General features: G+C 48.9%; 1 protein-coding gene across 3 annotated transcripts in view; it reads right to left on the reverse strand.

Annotated features, from left to right (window-relative positions):
• Positions 1-22136, reverse strand: part of KIF14 (kinesin family member 14) — a 116807-nt gene that overhangs the window by 56906 nt on the left and 37765 nt on the right. For all 3 annotated transcript variants that reach the window (XM_073571751.1, XM_073571749.1, XM_073571750.1), the window contains exons 11-14: positions 14175-14347; positions 13937-14084; positions 10873-10936; positions 10358-10542 (exon numbers count right to left, since the gene is read on the reverse strand). In XM_073571751.1, the coding sequence (XP_073427852.1) occupies positions 10358-10542; positions 10873-10936; positions 13937-14084; positions 14175-14347 (570 nt within the window). The remainder of the gene's footprint in view (positions 1-10357; positions 10543-10872; positions 10937-13936; positions 14085-14174; positions 14348-22136) is intronic.

A 22136-nucleotide genomic window follows, 5' to 3' on the forward strand; every position in this document is an offset into this window, starting at 1 on the left:
ACCCAGAGCGAAACATTGTGGAGGAATCATCATGCTTTAGAGTGAACTTCTGGCAGCTGGAACTGGGAATTATAAACAGTTTGAAATACCAATTTTGCAACATAACTATAAGGTCGCTTCTATTTAGCTGAAGAGAAATTTCACCTTTCAGTACGACAATGACCCTAAGCATACCTCCAAATCAACAAAAGAATGACTTCACCAGAAGATCAAAGCTTTGGAGCAGCCAAGACAGAGCCCGGACCTGAATCCAACTGAAAATCTATGGTTGACCTCAAGAGGGCGCTGTAGATGAGAGATGCACTTGCAATCTGACAGATTAGGAGAGAAACTGCAAGGAAGAGTGGGCAAAGACTGCCAATTCTAGATGTGTCATGCTGATAGACTCTTACCCAAAAAGTATGAATGCTGTCATAAATTAAAATGTTACTTAAAAAAGGGCTTAATTCATTTATGGGTCTTCATATTTTTGCAAGCACATTATTTCAATCTAATATATAAAGCTCAGTGTGTGTGTGTGTGTGTGTGTGTGTGTGTGTGTGTGTGCGTGCGTGCGTGCGTGCGTGCGTGCGTCCGGGATTGGCATCTGCACCGTCGCAGCTACAGCCACAAAATTTGGCACAGTCACACGTCTGGACCCCGAGAGCATCCTAGGCTATGTTGTGAGGCGAAATTTTAACCCCGCGCATTCCAATTCACCAAACAATTTTGCTCCTATCTACATAATGGGGAAAAGTGAAAGGAAAAGTGTTGGAGGCAAATTGACAGCTGCCAGATGTGAACAAGGGGGACTTAAAGAATGAGAGCGATGGCGCCAAAGAGTATATACCGTACAGTTGCTAAGGTGGGGCCCTGACATGGGATATTCACCACACATGGGGATATGAACACACACAAAATGCGCCACACACTACCACGTGCTTCAACACATATACCACCCTCAGCACACATTTCACCACACATACACCAACCTCGCCACATAAAAGTCCAAACACAAAAGTCGCCACTCAAAACTCGCCACGCTGTCCCAGAGCTGTTTAAAAGATGAAAAATGAGCTGTGATTGGTTGCTATCAGCAACAGTTTTCCTTGTAGACAGTTGTGGTAACTGAGGCCTATTATTCTTATCATTTCTATGGTGTTATCGTCCTTCTGTAAAGCTGGAAATAACACAATTTATTACCATGCCCACCCAGACCACCCTCTGACACAGACTGCAGGGGGAGCCCAGTATCACACAGGATAGGATTAGATACACGGCTCAGCAGTCAGTATCACACCGGATAGGATTAGATACACAGCTCAGCAGTCAGTATCACACAGGAGATGATTAGACACATGGCTCAGCAGTCAGTATCACACAGGATAGGAATAGATACACAGCTCAGCAGACAGTATCACACAGAATAGTATTAGATACACGGCTCAGACAGTATCACACAGGATAGGATTAGAAACACGGCTCAGCAGTCAGTAACACACGAAAGGATTAGGTACACGGCTCAGCAGTCAGTATCACACAGGATAGGGTTAGATACACGGCTCAGCAGACGGTATCACACAGGATAGGATTAGATACACTGCTCAGCAGTCAGTAACACACACGATAAGATTAGATACATAGCTCAGCAGAAAGTATCACACAGGAGAGGATTAGATACACAGCTCAGCAGACATTATCACACAGGATAGGGTTAGATACACAGCTCAGAAACAGGATGTGCCAAAGGAGAGGACATTTTCATTCCAAGAATTCCACTCATTCCATCTGATTTGTTTTTTGATGTTAAATGCCTCCAGTTTCCAGTTCAACTGCTTTTTTCAATTTCCATTAACAGTGCTCAGGGACAGTCCTTGAAAGTAGTAGGGATCGATTTGCAATCTCCATGCTTTTCTCATGGTCAACTTTACGTGATCTGTTCAAGAATTGGAACTGCCAAAAATCTGTTCATCTTTGCACCGAAAGGAAAAACCAAAAATGTTGTTTATCAAAAAGCTCTTGAAATGAGTTGAAAATAAAATACTATCAATACTTGGGTAATCGTTAAGTTAATTTGTGTTGCAAATCTGTAGTGTTGAATATATGATGTGAAATGTTTTTATGAGCAATATAATCATTATAATTTGTTATAACTAACCACAGTTGGTTACTATGCCCAGGCAACGCCGGGCTCTTCAGCTAGTTCTTTATATTTCTTTTTCCACCTAAAAAGATTTCAGTTTATTTTTCAATGGATTTGTACAGATTAGGAGTGACATTAAGGCTATGTACCCAAGTTGCAGAGAAGCTGCGGAAATTTCCCGCCGCAGGTAAAACGCATACGAACTTTTCCCGCCGAAAACAAGCGTTTTTCATGCGATTTTCGCGTGCGGAATTCAAGCGCATTCCAAGCGATTTGAAGCATCGCTTGGAATGTGCTTGACAGGTTGGTCACACTCGTCAAACATAGTGTTTGACGAGTGTGACCAACTTTTTACTATTGAGGCTGCTTATGCGGCATCAATAGTAAAAGATAGAATGCTAAAAATAATAAAAAAGAAAAAAAAAGGAGATTTTTGTGTACTCACCGTAAAATCTCTTTCTCTTAGCCTTTAATTGGGGGACACAGAACCGTGGGTGTTATGCTGCTGTTCACTAGGAGGCGACACTATGCATAATCTGAAAAAGATTAACTTTGGCTCCTCCTCTGCAGTATACACCCCTGGATGGCGTCAGCCTTCTCCAGTTTTGTGCAAAAGCATTAGGAGGAATATACCAGAAACATAACCATGCCTGTAAAAAAAAAAAAGGCTACTATAAACAGGCTGAAACAACAATATGAGAACCCAACCGTAACAACGGCCCGCAAGGGCTACAGGGTGGGAGCTGTGTCCCCCAATTAAAGGCTAAGAGAAAGAGATTTTACGGTGAGTACACAAAAATCTCCTTTACTCTGTCGCCTTATTGGGGGACACAGAACCGTGGGACGTCCTAAAGCAGTCCCTGGGTGGGAAGCAGTGGACGAATATTGTGCCGACAGTCCCCTAGACTTGGAGTACTGCCGCCTGCAGGACCCGTCTACCCAGGCTCGCATCCGCTGAGGACTGGGTATGCACTCTGTAGTGTTTTGTAAATGTGTGCAGGTTAGTCCAAGTGGCTGCCTTACACACTTGATGTGCTGAGGCTTGATGCCGAATGGCCCAAGAGGCCCCTACCGCCCGCGTAGAGTGTGCCGTGATACCGGCCGGAAGAGGAGAATTGTTGAGGCGGTAAGCCTCTTGAATGGTGGACTTGATCCGCCTAGCAAGGGTGGCTTTGGAAGCCGGTAGGCCCTTGCGAACGCCTTCTGGAAGAAGGAAAAGTGAATCAGACTTCCGGAAAGGAGCAGTCCTAGACACGTAAACACGCAATGCCCTGACAAGGTCAAGCGTATGCAGAGCCTTCTCTACCCTATGAACGGGAGCCGGGCAAAGAGACGGTAGTGATATTTCCTCATTGAGGTGGAAGCTGGACCCGACCTTCGGAAGGAAGGATGGTACTGTACGAAGAACCACCTTGTCCTGATGAAAAACCAGGAAGGGTTGTCTGCAGGAAAGAGCTGAAAGTTCAGACACCCTGCGTAGCGAGGTGATTGCCACCAGGAAAAACCACTTTCTGCGATAGAAAGCGGAGTGAGACCACCCTAAGGGGTTCAAAAGGAGGTGACTGTAGTGCTGTCAAGACCAGGTTGAGGTCCCACGTCTCCAACGGACGTTTGTAGGGGGGAACCAATCGGGAAACCCCTTGGAGAAAAGTCTACACTTGCGGCTTGTTAGCAATACGCCTCTGAAAGAGCACTGAAAGCGCTGAGACCTGGCTCTTCAGCGAGCCCAGGGATAGCCCGGCGTCCAGGCCTGACTGAAGGAACCCGAGGGCCTTTGGAAGAGAATAGGGAAGTGGAATCTGCCCACGAGAGTCGCACCATGTGAAGAAAAACCTTCCAGGTACGATAGTAAATCCTGGCTGAAGTTGGCTTTCGAGCCCTGATCATGGTTTTAACAACGTCCGGTGAAAAAACCTGCTTGGGTCAAAACCCAGGTCTCAATGGCCACTCCGTCAAATTGAGAGCCCCTGAGTTCTGGTGGAATAACGGGCCTTGTGACAGGAGGTCGGGACGTGTGGGGAGACGCCAGGGAGCGTCTGCTGTGAGTTGCACGACGTCGGCGCACCATGTACGCCTGGGCCAGTCTGGAGCGATCAGAATGGTGGGAACACCCTCTTGTTTGATCTTCCTCAGGACTCTGGAGATCAGGGGGAGGGGTGGAAAAATGTACAGAAGCTGGAACTGGGTCCAGTCCTGAACCAGGGCATCTGCTCCGAGCGATCGCGAATCGCGCGTCCTGGCCATGAAATTGGGAACCTTGGCATTGAGATGGGATGCTATCAGATCCACGTCCGGGGTCCCCCAACGATGACAGATCTGACCGAAGACTTCGGGATGGAGAGACCATTCCCCAGAGTCCATTCCTTGTCGGCTGAGATAGTCGGCTTCCCAGTTGTCCACGCCCGGAATGTGGACCGCGGAGAGTACCGACCTTGCATCCTCCGCCAACTGTAGGATACGCGTTACTTCGGTCATCGCCTGGATGCTGCGGGTGCCGCCTTGATGGTTCACGTATGCCACTGCCGTGGCATTGTCCGACTGTACTCTGATATGAAAGTCTGCCAGCAAGTGATGGAAGGCTTGCAACGCCAGGAAGATGGCCCGAATTTCCAGGATGTTGATGGGCATGGTCGATTCCCTTGGTGACCACCTGCCTTGCGCTCTGTGATGTAGGTGCACCGCGCCCCAACCCATAAGGCTTGCGTCGGTGGTCAAAACCTTCCATTGACCGGAAAGGATTTTCCCCTTGCAAGCGAGGTTGGCTTGAGCCACCAGTGCAGGGACCTCCTGGTGTTTGCTGATAACCGGAACTCCCTGTCGAGGGAGAACGGATTCCTGTCCCAGGACTTGAGGATGGCCAGTTGAAGGGGTCTGAGGTGAAACTGGGCAAATGGTACCGCCTCCATTGCTGCTGCCATCCTGCCAAGTACTCTCATGGTATACCGGAGAGATCTGGGGGACTTGCGGAGGAGTGTGTGAACTCCCAGACGGAGAGCCAGTGCCTTGTCCCTGGGGAGGATCACCAGACCCTTGGAGGTGTCGAATAGCATCCCCAGGAAGGTCAGAGACTGACTCGGGGTAGTCGAGGACTTCTGTAAATTGACTAACCATCCCAGGCGCGTCAGAGTGTCGATCGTGATCGAGACGTTGACCTCGCAGTCCTTGAGGGTGGAGGCCTTGATGAGAAGGTCGTCCAGGTATGGAACGACTACTATGCCTCTGGAGTGCAGAACATCCATGGTAGCTGCCATGACCTTTGTAAATGTTCTGGGGGCCGTGGCCAGACCGAACGGGAGGGCCACAAACTGATAATGGTCTTGGTTGATTGCGAATCTGAGAAACCTCTGATGGGCGGGAGCAATTGGTATATGCAGGTATGCGTCCTGTATGTCTATGGAGGCAAGATATTCTCCTTTTTCCATAGACGCAACGATTGACCGGAGGGATTCCATGCGGAAGTGACGAACTCGAACGTACTTGTTGAGTTGCTTGAGGTCTAGTATGGGTCGGATGCTGCCTCCCTTCTTGGGCACCACGAACAGGTTGGAGTAGAACCCTCGGAAGCGCTCTTCTGCTGGGACTGGCACTATGACTCCTGCTCGCAGGAGGGAAGAAACCGCTTGACGGAAGGCCTGAGCTTTGAGCGGGGATTTTGGAGGGACAGATGGAAAAAACCTGTGCGGTGGGCTGGTAGTAAACTCGATTTTGTATCCTGAAGACACTATTTCCTTGACCCACTTGTCTTCTGTAATAGGCAGCCAGACCTGCTGAAAAAGTAGCAGTCGTCCGCCAACAAGTGGGGTGTCTTCGAGAGGGCATGAGTCAGGATGAGGGAAAAGTCTGAGGTTTTCCTCCTTTAGGTTTTGCCTGGCTTGCCTTTGATTGCCAGTTCCTGTCCGGCCTCTGTGCCGCCGTGTGTTGTCCCTGCGGGGGGAACAATTACGGTTTTGTGCTGGGCGTGAGACGGACCAGCCCGAAGAATTCCGAAAGGATCGGAAACGAGATTGATTACGCCTTTTAAACGTGCGTTTTGGTCTTAGTTGAGGGAGGGAATTGTTAGGGACTTTTTTGAGGCCGCATCCGCTTTCCATTCTCTTAGCCAGAGAATACGCCGGATTGTAATGGCGTTTGATGCTATTCCCGCTATTCCTCTTGCAGAGTCCAACGCTGCAAGGACCATGTAATCTGCCACCACTGCAATTTGCACCGCCTGGTCCGCCATCTGAGGATTTGAAGCTTGAAGGCCCTTTTGCAATAGAGCAGCCCAAGCCATGATGGCCTTGGCTGCCCAGACTAAAGCAAATGCGGGAGCCAAAGAGGCACCTGCCGCTTCAAAGATTGAACGAGCCATGCGTTCGACTTGTCTGTCTGCCGTGTCCTTGAGGGTTGATCTGTCCGGCAGCGAGAGAAGCGTTTGTGCTGCCAGCCCAGAGACTGGAGGGTCCACTTCAGGCGGATCTGTCCAATCCTTGGTGTCTTTCCAAATACTTGCGATTGGCAAATTTTTTCTCAGGCTGCGAAAAATGCTTAGAAAGGATTTTTTGGAATTCCGGGTGATTAGGGAAGACCTTCGATGGTTTCTGAACACTTTCAAAGGAAATGTTGTGTTCTGGTGCTTCCGGGGTTGGATCTGAAATGTCCAGCACCCGAAGGATGGAAGAGACGATATCCTCAACTATCGCAGTATTGCTAGGGGGACTAGGGAGCAAAGCGTTCTCTGTTTCGTTATCTGAATTGGAGTCACATATGCCCTCTGAGTCCTGCGCATCGCTAAGGAGCTCCCTAGCGGGCGAACTAGAGCGGAGGTTTCCCGTAGTCTGGGATCATTGTGGAGATCCGCATTGTCCTTCTCTATCAGGGGACGGCCTCGGTGACCTGAGGCCACTGTGTCTTTCCCTGGAGGGGGAAGACCTATTGCTATGTGAGGACACAGCTGTACGCGACCTGTGGGTCCGCTTACGCCTCGAACTGTCGGAAGCGCCCTGATCATGAGACCGGACGTCCCTTTGCTGGGTAACGTTCATAGCGGAGACATGACCCTGCAGTAATGTGGAGGTCAGGTTATCTATAGACTGTGTCATAGACTGCGACATCTGAGTTGCCCATTCCAGCGCAGTAGCGGTCGCAGAAGCGTTGGTAGGGACTTCTTGGGGTTCTGCTCCGTTTTTTTGGGTACAGTCCCGGCAGTGCGGATACGTGCTGCCGCTGGGGAGAGTGGCCTTGCAGGCTGTGCAGACTGCATAAAAGCAGTCTTGCCTGGTTCTTTTCTTTGAGCCCGACATAGTACCTAGGCTGATTAATAGAGACCCTACAGGGGTATCTACGCAGAGGAAAAAGGAGTAGGAGAGCGCTATAGGTTATAGGAATTCACAGCTGAGTACCAAGGACCCAGCTGTGATCTTACCCCACCGGTGCTCCCCTTAGGTCCAGCGCTGATAAGCCCCATGTCCTGTGCCCCCCGGAGACTCTGTGCTGCCTTCCTCCAGGTGCAGCAAGATGGCCACCGGATTCTGAGGTGGAGAGGGAAGGGGGCGGAGAGCTGGAAAAGGGCGCGCTGGGCCATGTAAAAGCGCGCCTTCCTGCCTCGATCCGCCCCTTCTATGACACTGAAGTGTCATTTTCGTCATCTGGGGGGGCGTGCCAGGGGCGGGCCGGGGGGCGGGGAAAAGGCGGCGGCTTCGGCTAGGCCGAAGCCGCGGTCTAAATTAGAGGCCTGATGCCCAGGAGGGCTCCAGAGCGGCGCGGTAGTCCGGGAGGGGGTCGGATTTGCACCGGACCCTCCCAGAATGGGCGACTGGCTAGCGGTGGGGGCAGCAGTGCTAGCGGTTCCTGTGTGGGGGGTCCCTGGAGCGCCATGGAGCCACTGCTGCTGCAGAGGCAGGGGCGCAGAAAGCCCTGTCTCTGCTGTGCCACGTCTGCCTGCACCCTCCCCCGGCCCCAGCAGGATCCCACAGCTGGGCTGGGGTCCCTGGTGCAGAATGCTGTCTGTACTCCGACCCTACCTGCAGCGTCTCAACCTAATGCCCCCTGCGGGGGATTAGGGAGGGTGCGTCTGTCACCGTCAGGGGGTCTTCATCCTTGCCTCAACCTCAACCCAGACCCTGAAGGGGGTTGGGGAAGGAGGGGGGGGGTCTCAACTTCGGACCAGTACCCGAGGGACTGGGGAAGGAGCGACATGGGGGACAGCCATCTCTACTTCAACTGGGCACCCCTAAAAAGGGGGCCAAGGAAGGAGCCATGCCGGGAGTCTCGCTGGAGACCCACTTTTCTTCATCTGTTCCGACGAAAGGAAAAAAAGAAAAAAAGGTGTGCCTCCTTGCGACACTAAGCAAAAACTGGAGAAGGCTGACGCCGTCCAGGGGTGTATACTGCAGAGGAGGAGCCAAAGTTAATCTTTTTCAGATTATGCATAGTGTCGCCTCCTAGTGGACAGCAGCATAACACCCACGGTTCTGTGTCCCCCAATAAGGCGACAGAGTAAAAAAAAACGTGATAAACTCACCTTCCAGCATCCTGTGCAGCGTCTCTGATCCTCGCGATGCTCCCGTTCCCAGCAATGCCTTGCGACAACGACCTTTGATGACGTAGCAGTCTCACGATACTGTAGCGGGCTCGCAAGACCGCTATGTCATCACAAGTCCTTGCCGCAAGGCATTACTGGGAACGGGAGTTGGCGGGAGCATCGGTAAGGCTGCGCGGGACGCCGGAAGGTGAGTATAACACGATTTTTTATTCTTTTTTTTTTTTTACAGAAATATGGTACCCAGGGCTTGGAGGACAGTCTCCTCTCCTCCAGACCGTGTACCATCCGCACATGATCCGCTCACTTTACGCATGGTGGGCATAGCCACATGCAGAAAGTAAGCGGATAAATGCATTTCTATGTGTGCGGAATCGTACACAAAAATAATGAGCCTGCTGCGTTTTTTCCCGCTATGCAATTCCGCTGCGGAAAAAAATGCAGCATTCGCACAGCATGTGCGGAATGCCATAGGAATGCATGGGGTGCGTTCTGTATGCGTTTTCACTGCAAAAAACGAGGAAAAAACGCATACAATCCGCAACGTGGATGCACAGTAGGGTGACCGGATCTCATATGGGGGGGAAAAAAATGTCAGAATCTTGTTCGTCTGGACCCCACAAAACGATTCCCCTTTCCAGATATTGAGAGAGCCAAAATTTGAGCTCGATCAAACGACGTTAACCCGTGCCGCTCGTCGCTCAAAGTTTGAAAAAAATCCAAATTGAGGTATTTTAAGATTTAGGTATTTTGCATAGTCTGTTAGACTATAAAGAATGTGACAACAACATTGCAGAAATAGCCCTGACCAAATTTTCGAACCATTTGTGGTATTTGAATGCAGAGTTGGTGGGATTATCGTTTTTTGATCCCACCATTACAGACAATGAAAAGTTGTTAATGGCTAATAAATTGCTCAGTAGCACAGATGAACCATCAGAGCACGCTAACCTACATGAGTTGATAATTTTACATAGTTATCTAATCTATTCTAGAGCTTTTGTTAAAGTAGTTTTTGAAACGTCAGAATATAATGCTCGGCATTTGCTTACAACTTGCAGGACATATTGCTTTTGTTCTTCATCTTTTGTCAGAAGGTCGTTAAAGTCGGTTACTTCCTACCTCTTTTAATTTTTCTTTCCTAACTTTTGGATTTACAACCCTAGCGTGCTCTGATGGTTCATCTGTGCTACTGAGCAATTTATTAGCCATTAACAACTTTTCATTGTCTGTAATGGTGGGATCAAAAAACGATAATCCCACCAACTCTGCATTCAAATACCACAAATGGTTCGAAAATTTGGTTAGGGCTATTTCTGCAATGTTGTTGTCACATTCTTTATAGTCTAACAGACTATGCAATCTTAAATCTAAAATACCTCAATTTGGATTTTTTCAAACTTTGAGCGACGAGCGGCACGGGTTAACGTCGTTTGATCGAGCTCAAATTTTGACTATCTCAATATCTGGAAAGGGGAATCGTTTTGTGGGGTCCAGACGGACAAAATTCCGACATCGATTTTTTGCGGTCACCCTAGTGCACAGCCTAAAAGATGGAAAAGTTTGGCAATGATTCTTCTAGGTTTGAGTTGTTTTTGCAATAACGCAAGTTATATAAGCAATAGGATATGTATAAGATGACAACATGACCGGTCTATTAATAGATAGTTATACATGGCCAAATTTGCCAGTTATTACAACCGTCCATGACATACCAGTGGTCTTCAGCAATGAGCGCGCCAGACAGCTGGATGTCGTGTGATGAACCTGACTGATATTTCCCCACTGTGGTCTTTCCTTCTTTTATCATGTAGAGCAACATCTCTGATAACTGAGGATCTTCGTTAAGATTCACAAGGTTTGGTAAACGATTATCCATCTTGAAAGTGATACCGGCTTTCTGGAAGACAATAAATGGGCACAATGTTGAGCACACACTGGTCTTCACAAACAATATGTACACTCCTATATGATACAAAGCACATTATGTGCAGTCTGAACAGATTCCAATCAGAAAATAACTTCAGACTACAACTCTTAGCCCCAACACACAGGAGCTTGGAATCGGCAATGTGTGAGGAGTCAAAGTGTCGGTAATCTACTGAAGGCAATGCCATGCTATATCTACCTGGACCTGCTGGATCCATCTTTTCCCATACAACTATGGAGCATCACCGCCACTTACAATTAATCAATGGCTATAAGCTCCACAGTCCAGATCAAAACCCACCTGGAATTCTTTTGTTTCCTCTTTCTTCCTTTGTTCTGCTTGCTCCAGCTTTTCTTTCCAGGCCCTTGATAGGAACCAAGATTATAAGAAATGAGAAAAATCAAAAATTCTTTTTTCCATAATAAAATTGATGGGGCATTAGTGTTCCCATATTAGTCGGAACCCTGCGGGTTTTATAACATGATCTGAAAGAGCCGGAGTCATTATCAGCTCTCTACAAATCTCGCGGCTCTATGCGGCAGCATCATTGAGCCGCCGTACACTTCCCGGCTTTAGAGCATGAAAGAAAGTGCAGAATATGTACGAGACCCTTCTTATGCACTACTGGTCACGCGCAGGCACCGCTGTAACCGAGAAGCACACACCTGGCTTCAGAGGATCAATGACGCTGCCGAATAGAGCCGAACACATGGGTGAGATTTCCAGGGAGCTGGGGATGACCCGGCTCTTGCAATTCATGTAATCACACCCACAGGGGCATGATAAAAAGAGAACCGACTAGTCTGGGGACACGAACGCTCCATCAACTGGTCAAAAGCCTAATTAGCATAGGAAAAGCAGAGGTTATAAATGCTTTTTCTAAACATGGATTTAAAATCATTAACATTATACAGGGCTGGTTAGGCAGGGAATTTAGTGATACATATGTGAATGTTACTCGGTTGTTGGGCATGGGGGACCTGACAGGTTCCCTTTAATCCACAAATGAGGAATCGAGGTATGACAGCGGCTGCAGTATCCTCAGGTCAGGAGACCCCGCCATGTAGAACAGTTGGTAAGAAGATAGGAGTAGTGGTCTGCACTGCTGTGCTAGATTCAACAAATCTGGAGGACATGACGAGGGATTACACCCTGCGGTTTATTCTCAACACGGTTCAAAGTTGAACCAACTTCTTCATCAGCAGAATCACAATATTCTACTCAATAATCAATTCAATACTGTGGTTCTCATGAAGAAGTTGGTGAATAAACTACAGGGTCTAATCCCTCATCATGTCCTCCAGATTTGTTGAATCTAGCACAGCAGTGCAGACCCCTACTCCTATCCTCCTACCAATTGTTAATAAAAAAAAAATAAATAAATTAAATATTCGTAATAATTGGTCTAGGTGATAGCAAAAGTTCTCTTGAAAAGACACAATTTAGCTAATTTTGGCCACAGTTTAGTTAGTTAATTTTGGCCACAGTTTAGTTAGTTAGAGATAATCAGCTGGTTTTTGCTCTTTAGTCTTAAAGCAGCATATTGTAAAGGCAGAGAGCCCGATTCCAGGAATGTGTCACTTTCTCCGCAGCTTGCTGTAGTTCAGATACAATCAGTGTTTTATCAGCAGGAGATCATTAGAGGACAAAGTGTCACAAGGCTGACAATCCAGCTAATCTCTAAAGGCCCCGTTACACATAACGATGTCCCAGCGATCCCACCAAGGATCCGACATGATGGGATCGCTGGAACATCGTTAGACAGCCCCACCAGCGATCAGGACCAGCGAGCAAGCTGGTTTCTAATGCAAACGTCGGGTATCCAGGAGCCGCACGACTCCTGGATACCCGATGTTTACCTTGGAAACCAGCGTGTACGCCGGTTTCCAAGGTAAACAGCGGGTAATCCAGGAGCCGCGGCTCCTGGATACCCGATGTTTACATTAGAAACCAGCGTTCAGCATCGCTGATCGCTGGTCTCTCGCTGCCACACGCAGCGATGCGCGCTGGCCAGCGGGAGACCAGCGATCGAAAAATGGCCCAGGCCGATCGAGCACGATCAGCGATACCCAGCAGGGCGGCCGGTCGCTGATCCCCGTCACACACAGCGAGATTGCTGTGTGTGACGGAGCCTTAACTCTCAATGTTAGAGAAAGCGGACAGCACGGCTGTTACCGTATGTTTGCTGGCAGTATGTGGCAGGCACAAGGAATACACTGTGGTTCCCGGGTGCTTGACCACGTAGTGCTCAAATCTTGAATATCATGAAGAAGGAAAAGGTCGCACTCATCGGGATAAATTTTTGCTGCTTTATTGACACATGAATGACATGTCAAGTCGGGATCGTGACAAGAAAGAGTGCGGATAGGCTGACAACGGCCGTTTCGCGCTGTTAGAGCGCTTCTACGGGTCCGGGTCCCGATGAGTGCGACCAGAGCCTTAAATCTGCCTCCACCTCTGATTGGCAGCCTGCTGATAATGTACAGTGTACGCAGAAAGCTGCCAATCAGTGGTGTGGGCAAGGCTCAGCATTCACAGCACCAAGAAGCTGTGTAAGTGATATTTAACTGGAATCATAGTCTCTGGCCCTATATCACACTGCTTTTAGATTACATAGCAAAACCTGTCAGCAGATTTCATAGCGTAACCTGCATGTATTTTTAAACAGATCTCTTAGACTACATGAGGCTGGGGTATAGACTTAAAAATCCACGTCACAACGGTCGTACTGTATAATCCTGATAATAAGATGAGAATTTTCCAGCTATAGAATGGAAGAACTCAGTAATCCAAGTGTACTCCATCTTCGCCCACCCAACTTGATTGACAGCTGCAGCTTGTATTGAGCAGTGCGAGATCACAGCAGCATGGAGGAATAACAATAAAGAGCTGTCAATAAGGCCAAGTGGAATGAGTAAAACTTTCATAAAGAGTGATACAGCCATCGTGGCATGGATTTTCAAAGTAAACCCATAAGTGTCATCAGGTCTAAGACCTATTTAGTGACGTGTGCAGTTTGTATTGTGAAGGCTGGTTACAAATCCACTGTAATTGCAGACAATTACTTGTTCTAGTTATTGCTGCAATGCTCGTTACAAGGCAATATATTGCAGGGGTAGGGACTACCTATTGCTATGTGCACGTTTGCATTTGGGCAATTCCATAGATTTGACTTCAATAATCCTGATTGATGGAGTTTATAGAGGTCCATTGGATCTGCCATACAAAGCTGCACACGGGCATCGCCAAGAGATCGTGCTCACCCCAGGTTTACAAGCCAATAAGGCAGAGATGGGCCCTATGGCCACTCATACCTGTACACATCTGTGTGGGCGACATGATATTAGTTTTTGAGCTTCCTTACCTGTGCAGCGCTGACATCTCCTTCTCTTGTTGGCTAAGCTTCAGCTTCAGAGATGTAATCTCATGCTGACACCGATGATACTTTTCAGAGTCTTTGCTCCTGGCAGAAAGCTGAGATGCTTTCAATTTCTCAATTTCGGATTTCAATTCTAAATGACAAAATATGAACATTAACGTAGGCAATGCAGCCACGTGTGCCGGACTTGTGCCACGCCTCAGAGAAGACCCCGGGCACTCACCTCGGATCAGTTTGGCGTTCATGTCCTCATTGACCTTGGCCACATTTATGATGAGCCGGGCCTGTCTTGCGTATCTCAGGGTGCTGAGGGTCTCCTCCACGTTACTGATGGCGGGGCTGATTGTAGCAATCATGGCCGTTTTTGAATTGCCCCCAAGACTTTCTTTTAACAACCTTTGTGAAATAAAAAAAAGTAAGAAACAGATAAATATAAGCCAGCACCTCATACAGACGTGTCAGATCATCCATCAGGGCTGTGGAGTCGGAGTCGGAGTTAGTTTTGGTTGGAGTCGGAGTCGGTAGAAATGTACCGACTCCAGCTTTAAAAAAAATGTATTAATATTTCATAATTGAACTTTCATATGAATTTTATAAATGTTACTCAAATATATATGTTCTATCAAACTATGAACAACAGTGATAAGCAGTTCTGCTGGAGATAGAGGGATTTTGGGTTCTTACCGTAAAATCTCTTTCTTGGAGCCTTCATTGGGGGACACAGAATACCATGGGTGTATGCTGCTGCTGCTAGGAGGCTGACACTATGCAAAACAAGAAAATTAGCTCCTCCCCGGCAGTATACACCCACCGACAGGCACCAAGCACCTCAGTTGGTGAAAAAGCAGTAGGAGAAGCAACCAACAACAATGAACATATGTACCAACCCAACAAGGGACCCGAAGACCCAGCACGGTACAACTTAAACAGGGAGGGTGCTGTGTCCCCCAATGAAGGCTCCAAGAAAGAGATTTTACGGTAAGAACCCAAAATCCCTCTTTATTTATCGCCTTATTGGGGGACACAGAATACCATGGGACGTTCCAAAGCAGTCCCGAGGGTGGGAACAGCAATAAAAGGAACGACAGAAGGAAGGGCTTAGGTCGGCCGGTGCGCGACCGCCTCCTGCAGAACCTTCCTACCAAGAGCTGCATCAGACGAGGCCTGGGTATGAACCCTGTAGAACCTCGCAAAGGTGTGCAAAGACGACCAGGTCGCGGCCCTGCGAAGTTGTGAGGCCGAAGCCTGGTGTCGCACAGCCCAAGAAGCCCGAACAGCCCGGGTGGAGTGGGCTTTCACTCCCGGAGGGGGCCGTTTCTCCTGAAGTCGATAAGCTTCCAGGATGGTAGACCGAATCCAGCGAGCAATTGTGGATTTGGAGGCCGGAAAACCCTTCCGGCAACCCTCAGAAATGAGAAGCGGTCCTGGCAAGGTAAACACGCAAGGCTCTCACTACGTCCAGTTTGTGGAGTGACTTTACCAGAGGAAGAGCAGGCGTAGGACAAAACGATGGAAGGACGATATCTTCGTTAATGTGAAAGGAAGATACCACCTTTGGAAGGAAGGAAGGAACTGGCCTGAGAACAACCTTATCTTGGTGGATAAGGTACGGAGAACGACAGGATAAGGCCGCCAGCTCATAAACTCTCCTGATGGAAGTAATGGCGATTAGAAAAGACACCTGCCATGAAAGACAGAGGGATGTCCTGGATTGGTTCGAATGGTGCCTACTGGAGGGCACCAAGAACAAGATTGAGATCCCATGGATCTATCGGAGAATGATGAGGAGGAGCCAAATGGGTGACTCCTTGGAGAAAAGTCTTCACTTGCGTAAGGAAGCTAGATCCTTCTGGAAGAGGATTGCTAGGGCAGACACCTGGCCTTTGAGAGTACTGAGGGATAGGCCCGCATCCAAACCAGATTGGAGGAAATGAAGAATGGATGGAATGGAGAATGACAGTGGAAGAACCTCGTTATCGCTCTAACGGAAAAAGGCCTTCCAGTACCTATGGTAAATGCGGGAGGAAGCTGGCTTCCGAGCCTTGATCATGGTCTGAATGACCCGGCTGGAAAACCCTGAATCCTTCGGAATTGCATCCTCAACGGCCATGCCGTTACACTCAGAGACTGAGAATGCTGGTGGTAACGAGGGCCTAGCGAGAGAAGATCTGTACAGTCTGGAAGCCTTCGTGGGACGTCCACGAGCATGTTCACCAACTCCGCGTACCAAGGGCGTCTCAGCCAGTCTGGAGCCACTAGGATGACTGGAATGCCCTCTGACTATCTTTTTTGACCACTCTAGGAATGAGGGCAAGGGAAGGAAAAGGTAAGGCAGCTGGAACTGGGACAACAGAATTACTAGGGCGTCGCAACCGACGGCTAGAGGATTCCTGGACCTGGCTACAAAGTGAGGAACTTTGTTGTTCATCCAAGATGCCATGAGATCGACGTCCGGGGTGCCCCAACGCTGGCATATTTGACTGAAGACTGTGGGATGAAGGGACCATTCGCCTGACGCTAGACCTTGGCGACTCAAGAAGTCGGCTGCCCAATTTTCCACCCCTGGAATGTGAACAGCGGAGATCGCCGGAACGTGACGCCCTGCCCAGCGCAGGATCCTTGCCACTTCTGACATTACCTGCCTGCTGTGAGTACCGCCCTGGTGGTTTTTGTATGCCACAGCCGTGGCGTTGTCTGACTGAATGCGGACTGGTTTGCCTACGAGGAGATGCTGCCAACGAAGGAGAGCAAGGAGGATTGCCCTGATCTCCAGAAGGTTGATGGGCAGGAGAGTCTCCTAGGCGTTCCAGCGCCCTTGGGCCGTTTTCTGATGGTAAACCGCCCCCCATCCTAGGAGACTGGCATCGGTGGTGAAGACCTGCCACCGAGGAGGAAGAAAAGACCTTCCACGGAGAACTGACTCCGGCAATGTCCACCAAGTCAGCGATTGTCTGACCCTGAGCGGAAGAAGAATGGGGCGGTCCAGAGAAAACGAGGTCTGTCCCAGACTGACAGGAGGAATAGTTGGAGAGGGCGAGAGTGGAATTGTGCGAAGGGCACTGCTTCCATGGAAGCTATCATCTTCCCCAGGACCCTCATGCAGGACCGAAGGGACTTGATCCTCGAGCGTTGTAGAGGCTGGATCCTTTTGGAAAGGGTTGAAAACTTGTCCCTCGGTAGAAACACCCGAGCTAGGTTCGTGTCGAACTCCATGCCCAAAAAGGTCAGACGTTGGGTAGGGCGCAGGATGGACTTCTCCTCGTTGACTATCCATCCGAGGCGGCTGAGGGCATCCAGGGTTATCTGAAGACTGTGAAGACAGTCTTGGCGGGACGAACCCTTGATCAGGAGATCGTCCAGGCAAGGGATGATAAGAATCCCTCTGGATCGAAGGATGGCCGTGACTGTTGCCATCACCTTCGTAAAGACACGGGGAGCGGAGGCTAGTCCAAAGGGGAGGGCCGTGAACTGATAGTGATTGTCCTGAATCGCAAAGCAGAGGTATCTCTGATGCCGCAGAGAAATGGGGATGTGGAGGTAGCCATCCTGTATGTCCACAGAACAGAGAAACTCTCCGGTTCTTCACGTGGCTATTGAGGAACTTGAGTTCCAAAATTGGACGAAGAGAGCCGTCCTTTTTCGGGACTACGAAGAGATTCGAGTAGAACCCTAAAAAACGTTCGTTTGCAGGAACGGGAACGATGACCCCTGCGGAAAGGAGGGAGGAGACGGCCTGAAGGAACCCTGGAATCTGTGATCGCTGTCTTGGGGATCGAGACAGAAAGAAGCGACTGGGGGAGAAGAAAACTCGATTTTGTATCCGGATGTGAGGATTTCCCTGACCCAAGCGTCGTCGATAATGGATAACCATGCGTCTTTGAAAGAGGAAAGTCTGCCTCCCACCCTGGAAAGATTTCCAGGTGGGGGTGACCCGTCACTTAGATGAAAATCTGCCGGATCGGGAGCCTGAAGACCTGGAGGGCTGACCTCTGGATCTCCAGCGGGGAGCTGGCTTATAAGAAGGCTTTCTCCGGTCTCTGGAAGCAGGATGCCGGTACTGCTGGGATGAACCTTCTGCGGGAGAGGAGGGGCGAAAGGACCTAAATGGCCGAGAAGCCTTCCTGTTAAAGAACCTCTTAGGGCGGGACCGGGGAAGGGAAATGCTCTTACCACCAGTGGCATCCGAGATTCGCATTCCACGACTTCAACCAAAGAAAGCGGCGTATGGCTATTATGTTGCTGTTAGCTCTTGCTACGCACCCAGCCGCGTCCAAGGAGGCAGCCAAAAGGTATTTGCCCGCCTGACTAAATTGGTCTGCTAAATCCGCCAGCTCGTCCTGAGGGGCTGCTGCTGAAATGCGTTTGCGCAGAATCTTTGCCCAAGCTGAAATGACCTTCGCCACCCAAGCGGAGGCGAAGATAGGACAGAGGGGAGAGTCGGATGCCTCAAAAATTGACTTAGCCAACAACTCTATTTGCCTATCTGTTGGATCTTTAAGAGAAGCTCCGTCCGGAAGGGAAAGAACCGTCTTAGAGGAAATCCGAGAAACTGGTGGATCTACGTCGGGAGCTTTGGTTCATTTCGTGACTAGATCTGCATCAAAGGGATATAGTACATCTGAGTACTTGCGGCCTGAAAAACGTTTCTCAGGATGTTGCCAGTGATTGGCTAAGGAAGTGTCGAACTCTTTGTGATTAGGAAAGGTTCGAGATGGAGGCCTCGCTTTCTTAAAGGAAACAGGGCATTCCTGAGGGGGTGCCTTATCCTCCTTTATCTTGAGAGTTTGGAATATAGCCGATATGAGACTATCTACCATATCCCGAGTTCTAGCTATGTTGTCCGCTTCTGAGTCAGATGCAGATTGGGAATCATCGTCTGACCTAGGATCGTCTGTTGAGGATGGAGACAAAGAGCGTAGCCTGGGAGAAGCGGAGGGACCCTGCAAACTGGAAGAAGAGCCAGACAGGACCCGCTTCCTAGAGCCCCTACCCGGCTTGTCCGTCTGAGGGTCGCGGTCAGGTGCTGGCGACTCACCGTGAGAGGAGGTCGGCGCACAGGTGGCTGCAGATAGCTGGGGTAACCACTCTAAGACCTGGACCAGAGATTGAGACACTTTCGTGAGATCAGAGACCGACTGAGACCGCCACAACCCACTCAGGGGGTGGGGTGCTCTCAACCCGGGGCTCGGAGTGCTCCTGAGGGGCAGACATGGAGGACGGGCTGCAGGGCGGACAGAAGGGAGACGACTGACCTGATACCCACTTCTTTTTACGCCGCGCGCAGGCGTAGTGAATAACAGTGGGTCCTAGAGCAGAGAGCCCCTGCAGGATTGGGCATATGTCAAAGGGGTAGAAACACTGCCTGATGTGGAACTGCAGATGGGAGCCAATTCTAGCGTCAGCTGAAGCAGCGCCGAGCCTACCGAGGTTCAGGTGCAGAAAAACCAGCGTTGTGTCCCCCAGAAAGAAAACTTGTGAAGAGAGAGGCAGGAAGAGACGCTAGCGATGGGCGGGGCTTAATCGCCAAGCCCTGATTGGGAGAGGACCGAGGAGGGGGCGCGGTAAATGTCCCACTGACAGGGCTGAAGTGAAAGCAGCCCTGTGATATGCTGTAAAAGTGCGCGAAGAAAGCGCGCGCAGGGAGAGGGGAGAAGCTTCCCTAACTTTTTTTTTTTTTTTGAAAACGAAAGTGAAAGTGCTCCCTCTGCCCTCATGAGCGACGGCGCGCCCGGAGCAAAGAAACCACAGGGACAGGACCCACAGAGACCGGGAGGCCACAGGGATAGGAAAGTCACAGGGACAGGGCAGCCACCGGGTAGGATGCTGCCTGTGGCGGCCACCGCTGAACCCCCCCGATGAAAAGCGCATCTAACAGCGCTTGGAGAAGGAAAACTGGCGGGAAATTCAAAAAGGTACTGATCCTGATAGCGTGGTTATTTTAATACAGCGCAGTACTGGCTGTAACGCTGCAGGGCTAGGGGCCATATTTGAGAGCGGGGCTGGAGGGGACATCTGGATCCGCTTACCTGACGTCCTTGAGGAGGATGACCGCAGGGGCCCACGATAGCCAGCAGGCCGCTGGGAGAAACGATCCTCAGTACCCGCACTATGTCCGTATGGTGCAGAAGACGGCCATGGTAGGGGAAACGTCACCGCTGGCGACCGCCGTCTTCCTCTCAGCCCTGTCCCGGGAGAGGGGTGAGGAGGGTACTCGGCTAGGACCGGCCACCGTTATAAGCCCATAGCACCCGAGGGTGATAGGGGAAGGTCCTGCCTGCGGTCCTGAGAGTTGCGATGTGGGTGACACGACACTGCTCGCTCAGCCGCATTAATAGGAAAAGCAGGATGAACTCACATCCCGTTTCCTGATGCTGTATCTGAAAAAGAAAGGGGAAATCATTAAAAAACACAACAAAAACCTGAAAAGAAAAGGATTAAATGCGGATCTGGGGAGATCCCGGTCCGTCTCCTACAGACACTAAGCACAAACTGAGGTGCTTGGTGCCTGTCGGTAGGTGTATACTGCCGGGGAGGAGCTAATTTTCTTGTTTTGCATAGTGTCAGCCTCCTAGCAGCAGCAGCATACACCCATGGTATTCTGTGTCCCCCAATAAGGCGATAAAGAAAGAGACATTTCTTACTTCTTGTGTGTCACTGTTCTCCACTGCCCTTATCTAATCTTATACTTGGTTAACCTCATGCTGCCCCAACCCCCCTACTTACAATGTATGAAACTGAAAGTGAAAATGTGTTGCAAATTCTTAGTAGTAAAGCTCCTCCTCTAGAGTAGATCATACTAGGTGTGCGTCTTCCAAGCATCTCACAGCTGCCTGCTACTCAGAAGAGGAAGACTGTAAGAAGTATTATCCTTTCAACAAACTTTGCATCAGTTAACTGTGAGTACATGAGGAATAATAACAGTATTACTGACCACTATATCAGTTGTACGACCTGGCAATAATTTTGTACAATTGTTTTTAGGAAAAACAATTGTCATTTGGATTGTGAATGCAGAATTAAAAACCTGAGAATGTCAAAGAAGCATCACATTAAATCAGCTGTATTTGAACATTTCACTATCACTCAAGATAGAAAACATTATGTCTGTCAGTGTATGACAAATGATCCAGACGAAAACAAATGCTGTGAAGCCAAGATGAGTGCATATTCAGGCAAAGATAAAAATGCTCCTACCAGAGCTTCTAATCTAAAGAGACATTTACAGCGCTTTCATCCAGAAGTACTGAAAGCAGTGGATGAGAAAGACTGCATCCAAACCAATGAACCAGTGCCCAGCTCTTCCAGCCAAACAAAGAAGCAGAGAACTTTGCAGCCATCAGTTGCAAGATATTTTGTCAGTGACAAAGTTACTGTGACAATGACAGTAGATACATTTAAAAAACAGATCATAGAGCTTGTTGTAAAGGATAGTGTGCCTATTTCATTATTTTCACGACCAGCTTTTATGTGTCTGAATGGGGAAATGACCCGCAAGCTTGGTGTTTCTCTGGAAAGAGAGAGTATTAGGAAATTAGTAATCGAAGAAGCTTTTAAACAAAAGGAAGAACTTAAAAAAACTCTCAAGGGACGCTTTCTGTTTCTTAAAATGGATGCCTGCACACGTCACAGAGTGAACTATTTTGCCATCAATGTCCGATTTGTTTGTGACAAAAATGAAATAGTTACCAAGACATTGGCAGTAAAAGACACCAAAGCTCATCACACCAGTGAGTTTCTCCAGGTCTTGGTGGAAAAGGTTCTGCAAGACTATGAACTTAAAAAAGAGCAAGTTCTTTCTGTCGTAACTGACAATGCTTCAAATATGATAAGTAGTATTAAGCTAATGAATGAGAGTAATGATGGTGACCAGCAGCTAGAACATCATTCTGGGTCCACAGACACAGAAATGTTTGAAATAGAGGAACACAGTATTGTAACTGAGGAGCAAACTGAAGTTGCTTCAGATGAACAGCAACATGATAGTTTAGATGATCTTGTTGAAACTGTGTCAATATGTTCTTTCATTCATCACATGCGCTGTGTTGTGCATACGCTACAGCTGGCTATAAGAGACAGTCTGCAAGAAGGACATGCTGCTGCACTGATTGGCAAGGTGAGAAAATTGGCTACTGTTGCCAGAACCCCTAAAGTTGACTCAATTTTGAAGAGACGTGCTGGAAAAGGG

The sequence above is a fragment of the Dendrobates tinctorius genome, unplaced genomic scaffold, assembly GCF_039654945.1.
Source record: "Dendrobates tinctorius isolate UK_male_01 unplaced genomic scaffold, ASM3965494v1 ptg000029l, whole genome shotgun sequence".
Lineage (NCBI taxonomy): Eukaryota > Metazoa > Chordata > Amphibia > Anura > Dendrobatidae > Dendrobates > Dendrobates tinctorius.